General features: G+C 39.1%; 1 protein-coding gene across 1 annotated transcript; it reads right to left on the bottom strand.

The window, feature by feature from the left end:
• Window positions 1-8,392: 8,392 nt before the first annotated feature.
• Window positions 8,393-10,885, bottom strand: LOC125501307. The gene is made up of 2 exons (XM_048656581.1): window positions 10,030-10,885; window positions 8,393-9,022 (listed from the first exon to the last, which is right to left on the bottom strand). The coding sequence occupies exons 1-2, from the start codon at window positions 10,571-10,573 to the stop codon at window positions 8,670-8,672; spliced, it is 897 nt and encodes a 298-aa protein (XP_048512538.1). The 5' UTR covers window positions 10,574-10,885; the 3' UTR covers window positions 8,393-8,669.
• Window positions 10,886-11,261: the final 376 nt, after the last annotated feature.

Raw genomic sequence — 11,261 nt, 5'->3', positions numbered from 1 at the left:
TATAGCGCTGATCCCCATCAGACTCGCGTCGGTTTGGACATAAAACTTTTGATCTAATGAATAGTGACTGAGAACCACAGAGTTGAGAAATTTTTGTTTCAACTCGTCGAAATGGCGATTATGTTCCGGGGTCCATTCCCATTTATTCTTAGGACTCAAGAGATTTCGAAAAGGATCGGTATAGTTTGCGTATTTGGTGATAAAGCGACGGTAATAATTACATACACCGAAGAATTTCTGTAGTTGCTTTAGATTTTTGGGTGGAGAGAAATTTTGTATTGCCCGTATTCGATCCGGATCAATTTTCACTCCCGTAGTTGTTAAAATATACCCGAGAAACGTGATCTCCTTTCGGCACAGAAACGTCTTTGATAATTTAAGCGTGAATCCATATTGAATTATTCGTTTGAGCACTTGATCAAGGTGATCAAGGTGTTCGGAAAATGTCTGTGACGTTATTAGTAGATCGTCCACATAAACGGTAGTAAATTTTGCGAGATTGTTTCCAAAAGCGAGATCGACGGCACGTATGAAGCCACTGCTTGCAGTTTTGATTCCAAATGGGATTCGGCAAAATTGATAGAGAGAAGAGTCATGTAAGAACGCGGTGTAAGGGCGTGACTCGGGAGCAAGGGGTACCTGCCAGTATCCGTTCGTAAAATCTGTTGACGTTATATATCGAACATTGTCATATTTCTGAATGAGATCGTCTACTGGTGGGGTCTTTCATGATCAGCCTTCATGTATGAGTTTAATTTTCGAGCATCAAGGCAAATGCGAATCGATCCATCTTTTTTGACAACAGGGGTAATCGGATTGAGATAAGGCGAGCTACTCCGCTCAATTATACCATTATTTATCATTCGATTGATTTCCTCACTGACCGAGGCTCGACGTGAATGGGGAACTGAATAAATGGGACCAGTGATGGGACTATCCGTAGTTAAATGTATTTGATGTGCGTATCCCTGAACACATCCGGGTCTATCACTGAAGGCTTGGGAATTTTGTAAAAGCACTTGCTTTAGATCTCCTTTCTCGGATTCGTTCAGAACATCTATTTTTGTTATCATCTCCTCTATTCGAGCTGGAAATGACACTTCTAATGGCACGGGTACATCTCTTGGTACAAGTATTCGCTCAAATAAATTATTATCTGGAGGATTGGAATTCCCTTCTAAAATGTGATTTAGGCCTGCAGTTAAAGTCTGGAGTATCTCTTCGGATGGAATGAATTTCAACTCGTGACTGTTCGTTTGAGGAGGTCTGGGATTGCAACCGAAAAAAGGTTCTGTCAATGTAATCCCTTTTATCCGAATTGATTGTGACTCACTATCGAAAGCTACCTGATTGTTATGAATCCAGTCGATTCCCAAAATTAAATCTTCATGAGCTAGCGGGAGTACGAAACAGATGGTTTCAATTTTTAATGAATCTACTTGTAGATCTAACATAATTTCGTGTTTCACGATAGGAGATTTGTGAAAGAATGCCCCGTGAACTTTCATGTTTTGAACGGGTAGAATTGTTAATTTATGACTTTTCTTGAGCTTTTCAAAGAATTTTTCTGATACGCATGTGATTTGGCTCCCCGTATCTACCAACGCTTGAATTTGAACGTCTTCTACGAGAACCTGGAGTCGTGGACAGCCGATTAAGTTAGATAAATTTTCATTAATTTCGCGTGGAGAGTTGACCTCGTCCATGACTTCCTGTGTGATAGTGTGAATGCTCTGATTAGGGTCTAGACTGAGACTAGGGTGGTCTAGACCCGACGTCGGTTTAAAGAATATCTTGACTCTTCATTTTGGGATTGTATTGGTGCGCGAGTTGCTTCTCGAGCTTGGGGTAAGGTATTCTGACTTTGCTGCCGTGAGTTTTGATTCGAGGGTGAACTATTTGAATTCAATGAATTGATCTGACGACGCGGTGGTTCAGAGTTTTGAGGTGGCGAATTTTGACTTTGCCATCTCGATCGCGAATCTTGATTCTGCCCCTGCGAGCTTTGATTTTGCCAACGCGAGTTTGAATTCTGCCAACGTAAGTTTGAATTCTGCGCATTATAGTTTTGATTTTGAGAGTTGTTTGGATGCGTATTGCGATTGACACTCTCCTGATCTTGATTAGATGCCGATCTTTGGTTTTGGAAAAACCGATTTGAAGAGTTCCCAGGTGGGTTTGGGTAATCTAGATACATTGGATGCTCCATGATGCTTAACCGTTGGATAATCGAGTCGGTATTGGCGCAATCAACACTTCCGATGAGTGATTGTACTACTTCGAAGGGAAATTGCCTAATTACATTGTAATTTATTTCAAACGTCGTCATACGACTATCAACTTGAAGAGCTCGATGCACCTGATCGTAGAAATATTCCGTGAATGATAAATTTTCCCGGGGATCTAACCTACGATTCAACCATTCAGTTTTTCGACGAAGACGAATTGCTTCATTCCAATAAGTCCGTAAGAATTCTTCGACAAATTCTTCGTAAGTTCGAATTTTTGTTTTTACAACCCCAAACCAAAGCTTGACACTTGGACCGAAAATGTTGTTACGCGTTTTTATCTCTGCCAGTCGGGCATCGCCTATGATTCCCCATTTTTCAAACCAATCATTTAAATCGCTTAGAAATTCAGCAGGAAACACGTTGTCTCTATTAGTAAACACGGGTGGGTTACTTCTAGCTAGATTTGCTAAAACCGGTAAGGGGAACTCAGTTAAATTTCGCGGTGGAGAGGGCTCGGGTATGACGTTATTTTCACCTGCACTTTCTAAATCATGGATTAAGACTTCTACGGGATTCGACCTAACTGTAATATGATCGATCTTTCGTTGTAACCGTTCTTCGGTAAATTCTATTTTTTCGAGGGTTTCTCGATTTTGAACTGTTAACTGGTGCATCCCATGTCGTACTTCGGTGCAAAAGCTATTAAAAGAAGATACTAGTGAAGCTATGGTACTACTTTCTTTGTCTGCCATTGAGGAACCTTCGTCGCCAGAGTTATGTTCGTGAGGGTTTGCCTCTTGTGTTACGATTTCCTTATCCACTAAGGACATGGATCCTATCCGTCCTTCACCACGGGTACGCGGCATAGTATATATTTTTTTTTTTATGAATGAATTACTTTTTGTTTCCAAAACAAGCCCCGCGTTGGGCGCCAATTGTACCGGTTTGCTACAATCGGCAGATTTAATGTGAATGTTGGGCGCCAAGTTGAATTTCAACTAATTTATAGACTCTTCTCCTCGGTCGATTGGACATACGTCCTTGGGCCGGATACAAAAAATAAATAGGACTGGACTATGATTGCGTCGTAGGAAGGAAGGATTTATGGGTTTTTATTCAGGACACACAATTATATGGGAGTGATAGGAATTTACAAACACTTTTTCTTAAGGCTAAGAGGATTTCTTTCCTTTTTTCACAAATTGTTTAATAACAGATATCCCTTTTGTGGGACTATCCTATCTATCTTTATAACTCTTTCTGTTTTCTCACTTTTAAAGGTTCTACTATTTTCTATACTAGAGACTCCTATACTTGTAGAGAACAACCATATCCCAGATTTTAGGTACAAGGAGGGAATTTAATGCAACCTCAATGCGTTGACTTTGAGTATTCAATTGAGTTTAGGGGGAAAAGATTTTTTAGGTGGTTATAGCTCCGGACAGGCAAAGAAACCGAAGCGTCTCCGCGATGCCGGCATGCGAACCAAAAATAGGGGAAAATCAGAGATCTGGACAGGCAGCGAGACCGAAGCCACTCCGCGATGCCAGCAACTCAGATTGTGCAGGATTTTACGGGTAAAGATCTGGACAGGCAGAGAAACCGAAGCCACTCCGCGATGCCAGCAACTTTACCGGGCAAGATTTTACGGGTAAAGATCTGGACAGGCAGAGAAACCGAAGCCACTCCGCGATGCCAGCAACTTTACCGGGCAAAAGAAGACTTTTTTAAGAGAAAACCTATTGAAGATCTGGACAGGCAGAGGGACCGAAGCCACTCCGCGATGCCAGCAACTTCGCTAGGTGATCAGGTACAAGGGATATGGTGATCCTGGTTGAGTGAGGAATTCGGTGGATTATATATCCCCTTCATCCTTTTGTTCCCACGAGAGGCCACTATTCGTTCGTGTCCCTCTAGGAGTCACATATTCAACTCATCTGGTTTGCTCGGGGCCTTCTGAGGTACTCCCGGCGATCGCGAAATTAAACAATTGCTAGCGCGCTTCACGTATACTGACCTATACACTTCCATTGATCAGTATTCGTGTCGCCTACTTCTACGTATCTTTTTCTTCCTATCTTTAGAGGATTGGGCGCACCACGTTACAATACATGATAACAACATACGTCCAGCGTACCTGTCGAAAATAAATCGCAACGTGATTAGTACGCAGTATTACATAAGCACTTTTCTCTCGGCGTTCCAAAGACTACTCCGTTTTCATGCTTACATCTCGTAAACTTACAACGATGGTGATACATAGCTTTTTCAAAGATTGCAAAATGCTATCTCTAAAACTAAAAATGATGTTATTTTCTACGCATATAGCATTAATTCGTTTGTTCTCGGAGGTATCGTATATTTCAAGTGACATATGTTGCGATCCTCACATTCGTCACAACATTCTAATTGCACTTACGAGTCCATGAACAAATGATTAATACAAAGAAATACGAAGTGAAGCTATACTTCACGTGTTGCGGAATAAATCCTAGTCGATTGCATATTGTTCAGTTCATTTAATCCAATATTTTACGTCGTATTTTAGCTATTCGCATGTCCTCGGATTGTTAACAGATATTTGTTCACTCCGAATTATGCACCACGTCCTTCTTCAATTTCACGGCTTTATTTCTTTGAATTTTCATTCCGCACGATAGATCTTTTGAATAGATCAACTGATTAAAAATTTCCAGTGCTCTTATTAGAATAACTGTTGATATGTTATCACAACGAAATCCTTGATGAATAGATAGGTATGGGTAATTCATTTCCTCGATTACACAGTCAACTTTCTTTCCAAAAGTGAATTTCATCGGGTCGTTTTTATAGCAGGCTCTTCATCAACCGTAATATTCAATTGTCCTTGAGTACTGGATCTCTTGGCGGTGCACTGATTCCCTCTCATACGTGTTGCAGCCTCTCCAGATAATGTCAGCGTTGAACTTCATTTGGAACAGAGGGTTTCAGCATATGAAGGTAGATATTCTGTGACTCTTAATTTCTGTCCAACTATATCTCATACGTGAATGCTTACGGGCATACTACACGTCTATCAAGCTAGCACCGCCACAAGAGAAATATTGAGTTCAGTATATGTAATAATTGAGTGCTAATTAGATGCTCATTGAATGCTCTAATGCCGAATTTGTCGCTCTGCATTTTATAAAAAAAAACCTGTAGCGGTGCCAGCTTGGATTCAAGCTAGCAGCGCCACATTGAAAAATCAGCTAAGAGAGGGTGATTTCGAAAAAGTGATTGGGCAGTAATTAAATGCTAATTAGATGCTCCAATAATATCCAAGGCCCGAATTTGTCGCTCGTCATTTACGATTTTTTCTCAATTTTTTTCGATTTTTTCTGCCGTCTGTGGGGCTGCTGACGGTGTCGAGGGTCGAATCTACGATGGGGATGACAAATTCGAAAAAGTGATTGAGCAGTAATTAAATGCTAATTACCCAGGTAGAAAGTTATCTTGGCAGAATAAGTTTCAGCCTAGCCGCTAGCCTCATTTAATATTGGCTTGCGAGGTTCGTACTGCGACATTGGCTTTAGGTTGCTGCTAGGTACAATTGCAGTTCAGGATTTCGAGATATGTTGCTTGGTTATTACCTTTGCATTGTACCTAGCCGCGACCTAAGTATACGTGATAGCTTTACTTTTGCGAAAAGTGGGGTTAGGCTTACAGTGACATATATGTATATGTTTAAAATGTTCAGTACACACGTGGTTCATCGATAAAAGTAGTATACGTACGCATCTCACGTATTTATCTTTTTCAATTTTATTTTATATGATTCGATTTATAAAGGTATATGGATGATACTAAGCAATAACGTCTTAGCCAACATTTTGAAAAAAATCGAATTATTATATGATGAACGTATCCAGTGAATGTTAAAATGATAAAATAACGTTAAAGACTCAAATTTGTATTTTTGTTGGTTAGGACGGTATTGGTTAATACCGTCATACACGTATAGATCTTCTATATGAACCATACAATTATATCGCAATTATAAATTTTCCATTGTTATATACGGTGTGTATCTATGCTATGCTAATTTGCGCGAAGCGAATGCGCAAGCGATGGGTATGTTACGCACGTTTTCTGTGTTTGTTTACTTCATATTCATATTTATATTGTGGATATTCTTCGTTGAACGTGATTAACGACCAAATTTAAACTGGTAAGTAAAAATAATATTCACTCTGTTATAATTACTAGTGGAGAAAAGTTTGATAGTTCATTATTCTTGACTTGTAATTCGTAACAATAATTTAGAGGTTAAGTTCAATGATTTCCGACCGGTCTGATTCATTTTTCCATGTGGTTCTTTCTTAAATGTTTTTGTAATTATTGTAATATTTTCATTTTTACAAAGTAACTGTAATTGATACAACTTCTGCGTTATGTCTTTTCTTTAGATATTTCGCTTTTGAAAGTGTCTATAAACTTTAAACAATTTTACTTTGACCTGCAGAAACTTTAACATCCCGGATAAATGCAGTCGAATCGAAAGTCTATGCCGCACTAGGAACAGTCTTTACCAATTCAAAAGATTGGGAAGGTTACAGAATAAATCGGACCAGAAAAGAGAAGATTGACGAAAAAAGTGATATAAGCGAATAAGACATTTTCTTCACAGTTTAAAAGTTTATTGCAGTTATATAATACCCATAATTTATTACTTGTTACTCCACCATAATATTCTTCAGTATATTTTGATAATAAACGTTAATAACATAAATGATAACTGTATAGTGGATTGTTAATACTGCAATTTATTTCACGTTTACCTCTAAAAATCCCGAAGCCTGCTACAACCTGAATTGATCATATTGGTACTAGCTAAATTACGAAGGTTGGCCCAAGATAAGTAATTCAACCTGCTGCTAGCTAAAATGAGCGTTACAAACCGAGCTTGCAGCAGTATAGTTAAGCTATGCCGCACCAAGATAAGAACTAGCATAACTAGATCGCGGTTAGCTTCTGCCAAGATTAAATTTCTACCTGGGTAGATGCTCCAATAATATCCAAGGCCCGAATTTGTCGCTCGTCATTTTCGATTTTTTCTGTTACATTCCAAAGCTTATCCCACTCGAAATGAAGCTAACAAATACATGGCTCAACGTCAATATCAGCTTGTTACTGCGAACTTACCTTCTGCTTATTCTGTCTGGCCCTGGTTAACACATAGGCTACATTCGTAGTATATAGCGTACGCACAGCGTTCTTGTTGTTCTGCTACAGTGCAAGAAAAAGAGTGCTGATCGAATATTCTGAGTTTTGTGAGAAATTCAAAGTCTTGCGTTGGCCACGGGTTTGGTATAATATTTCTGTCTTCTTGTCGAATGAACCTCATGTACGTTATTACGAAAATGATCTGGTGAGTCTTTTAAGCATCTTGTGTTTGTTCAATAAATATTCATTCGTGTTGATTAAACAAACAAAACATAAATTAAATCAAAACTGATCATCCAAAACTACTTCATAATAAGTAGAAGTAAAAGGTCGTCCTTGTTGATCATTTTTGTTGAGTTTTCTGTTTTTATCGTGCGACCTATCACTGTGTGTGTGACGTTATAAGTAACTTAGAGTGGGGAGCATGATAGGTAAATAGATCTTTCATTCAGTTCGTCGTATTGAAGCAGGCATCGTGTAACCACGCTCCAGAATATTAAATTTTTCATATTCAGTTAAAACTGCAAAAGCGACATTTAAGTCACACAGTGCCGTGTTATCAAACAGGGAAAGAGAGCCAAGGGGTGAGGTGATTTCGCCTCACCTTCTAGTGTGTTTTGTTCGGATCTGCTACCCGGAGAAAACGTAAGTATACTATAGTGTTTGCTTTCCATTTAGGGACTGAATTATTATCATCCCAAGCAAGGTGATGATACCCTTTTCTCTTTGCCTTTTTCCAAATTGGTAGTTATAGTATAATAGTATATTACGCACCTAGCAAGTAAAAGTAATATACATTTCAAATTACGTGCATAAACGCAGTTTGATACGGTACAATTTTCTTACCACGCTGCGTATACTTTTTTTCGCGACACGCGTAATAGAATGCTCTTTCCGAAGAGGGCATTAATACGAAACTTTCCGTCAAGGTGTGGTGAAATTTTTTTTTAAACTGTTACAATTTTGGTGTTCGACTGCTATTTATTCATCTCATAGTAGCGAGTTTAGTCATTTTCCACGGTAATAATTATGTTGCAAATAAAGCATAGCCACTGATGTAAAGGTACGGCAGCGCCGGTCTGTAGCAGAAGACCAGCGTCCCAAGAAAAAAAAAATTGATACCTGAAGTCCGATAGGAATAAAACTGGAGGAATCGGTAAGAAAATAGTTTTTTTTTCTATTTCCAACAAAATCTACTGTATAGAATAGTACTTCATATTTTAAACATTTCAAACTTAATAACTCATAATTATTTTATCTTATAAAAATTAATCTTTTTTTTTTTATATCTTTCACAGGTTCACTCGTCGAATTTAAACCAAACAAGCGCGTGAGGTCTGGCTTGATGATTACGGGCGCAGAATTGGCTCTCGTGTCGTCGAATTTGAAATACGAGCTCGGTGGCCTCAACGAAATTGTCGTATAGTGCCCTAGCCCTGGGTTATTATCGACCACAGATCGGGTTGCTGTCCTTGGAGGCGTAAAATCTATGATACCGATAAGTCTGTAACGAGACTTTCCATTGCTTAACGGATCACAGCAACTCTTCGGGATTTGATCCAACATTAAAACTCCAACATCATCCGTTTCCATGATCATGAAAAGACCTGTAAATGCCAATCGTTACGCATAAAAGTAAGTGTTATGTCGAAAGCATAACAAATAGTAATTGATATAGAGACGGCATTTTATCTTCTGGTGTAATATCACCAGGATATATGCAATGCATTCCAGAATGCCTTATTTAGCAAATTTGAATCACGGATTTATCGTGCTCAAATGATTGAAATTCGATCAGTGATTTTGTGTAATCAAATTTCAGGAGAAATATCACTTTCTCATTTCCTATTTTACATCTATGCATGTTCGTCACCGAAATGGCTGAAAATATTCAAAATTTCACGGAGATTTTTTATTATGTGTGTCTAATCGGCTGTCCTCAATTTAATTTTTTTCTATTTTTTTACCGGCCACCACTCCAAAATTTTGTTTTTTGCCGAATCTTCGTTCACATTAAGGCTAGACAATACATTCCATTCGTTGCGACACATTTTCTTGATGTACATAACGGATTATCATTATCACGTGTTAAGATGAAAAAGTCAATACTTGAGGTATAGCGTTTATCTTTAATTAGGGTTCATTTCGGACGAAAAACACAAGTTTCAGGTAGTGGGACGTGAAAAATAGGGGGGAAAACAAAGAATCAGGACACACTAGTACCCATATCGCGAAATCACGTCGGACCGGGATAAATTAGTCGAAATCGAATTCAGGAATTTCAGTTTATCAGTAAAATTTGTGTTTCTTCATATGTGAGGTGTAGAATATCAGAAAAGAATGAAGTTATGATGAGTGCAATCAATACATGAAGTCTTTTTTTTTTAATTTTGCTTCGTCAAGTGATTAAAAGCTGTTTTTACAGATACACGACGTTCAACGAAAACATCAGCCAGATGCTTGATTAGGACCCAACTTAAAGATGGAAGAATGAAGAAAAAACATCAAAGAAAGAAGAGAATAACAATACAAATAACAAATTAACATAAATCAATCGGACAGTGATATTTTACAATATAAAAAAAAGTATGAACGTTTTTGAATGGAAACTTACCCGTAGCGGTGATAACGTGGTCCGTGGGTGCTCGACACTTCACACAATAGCCTCTACCACGACTACTCAAAATTTTATGTAGTACGTTATCAAAATCTTGATGCCGCATCAGATGGTCTCGATTAACGCTGATCGTTCGTAGCGATTTATCTACGTATTGACATCCTTTGGCGCACAGCGATATCTCACGAAGGCTTGGTGTGTTTATGAATGCCTTAGCTAACACTGGACAGACGTTCGACTCGCAGTCGACCAAGTGACAATTTTTTACCCTTCTGACAGATTCGTGGAAATCGAGTAGTATTTGTGCCCTCAGTTGGTAAGAGTAAGCGCGTAGACCCTTGGTCATTATGTCCACTATCAAGTTAAAGATCGGATTATTGTCCTTAAGATCCTCCACGGCTTTCCTCACTTGTGGTCTATCAAACGCAGCGACAAGTATTACGTTCGTCGCGCTATCGAACGCGCAAGTATTCGTGAAAGAATATTTTCCGGCAGCAAACCTTGAAGCCTGTACAAGTGACACAAAATAGAAAATAAGCATACATAATGAGGTATACTAGGGTGTTTTGAAAAAAAATATATATATATTTTTTTTACTAACTTCTCTTTTGAGTCAACAAAACAGTCTTAAGTTTAATTGAGATGAAAGTTTTGCGGCCAGATTATGAAAAAATAAATTTGAGTGTGATATTTGAATGGCAATCATACACTCTGTTGTAGCCATCTCTAAATCTTTATCGATTGGTCGGAAATTTTGCGAAAATTTTTTAGGCGACACACCGTAATATGTATACTGACCGGCATAAATGGCTTCACAATGTTTACGTCGTGCGGCGATGTGTGGGTCACAGGTAGGCGGAGTTTCTACCTACGGGGGCCCATAAGCGCGATCGAGAGAGCATCATAGTGCGACAGAGTTAGCAACACATCGCTCGTTGCATCCCTTTCGCACAGCACTGGTGCGAGCGAGTCGGCAGAGTCAGGTAGTCCAGCTTGGTGGGGGAGATATTCTTCTCCTCGCGCGGAAGGCATTTCTGGCCACCGATACTAATTCGTTTCTTGTCTCACTAACGCTGTGCGACGACGATGGGTGATCGAAAACACCATTCCTCTCGAACTCACGAAACTCGCCGTAGCGTCTTCTAACTCCCAACTCATGCGCTGTGGCTGTCTCTCACAATCAGGATACCCAACGTGCGGTAGAAAGTGAGAAGGCGCCAATGGGATGT

The sequence above is a fragment of the Athalia rosae genome, chromosome 6 (genome assembly GCF_917208135.1).
Source record: "Athalia rosae chromosome 6, iyAthRosa1.1, whole genome shotgun sequence".
Lineage (NCBI taxonomy): Eukaryota > Metazoa > Arthropoda > Insecta > Hymenoptera > Athaliidae > Athalia > Athalia rosae.
Note: the sequence above shows the minus strand (reverse complement) of the source record. Positions and strands in the feature narration are given on the sequence as shown.

Bases quoted from the DNA above. Each gene is read 5' to 3' on its own strand.
- LOC125501307 (XM_048656581.1), bottom strand. From the start codon at position 10,573: ATGCTTATTTTCTATTTTGTGTCACTTGTACAGGCTTCAAGGTTTGCT. The intron at 9,023-10,029 runs GTAAGTTTCCAT...TGGCATTTACAG, and splicing joins CCACGTTATCACCGCTACGG to GTCTTTTCATGATCATGGAA.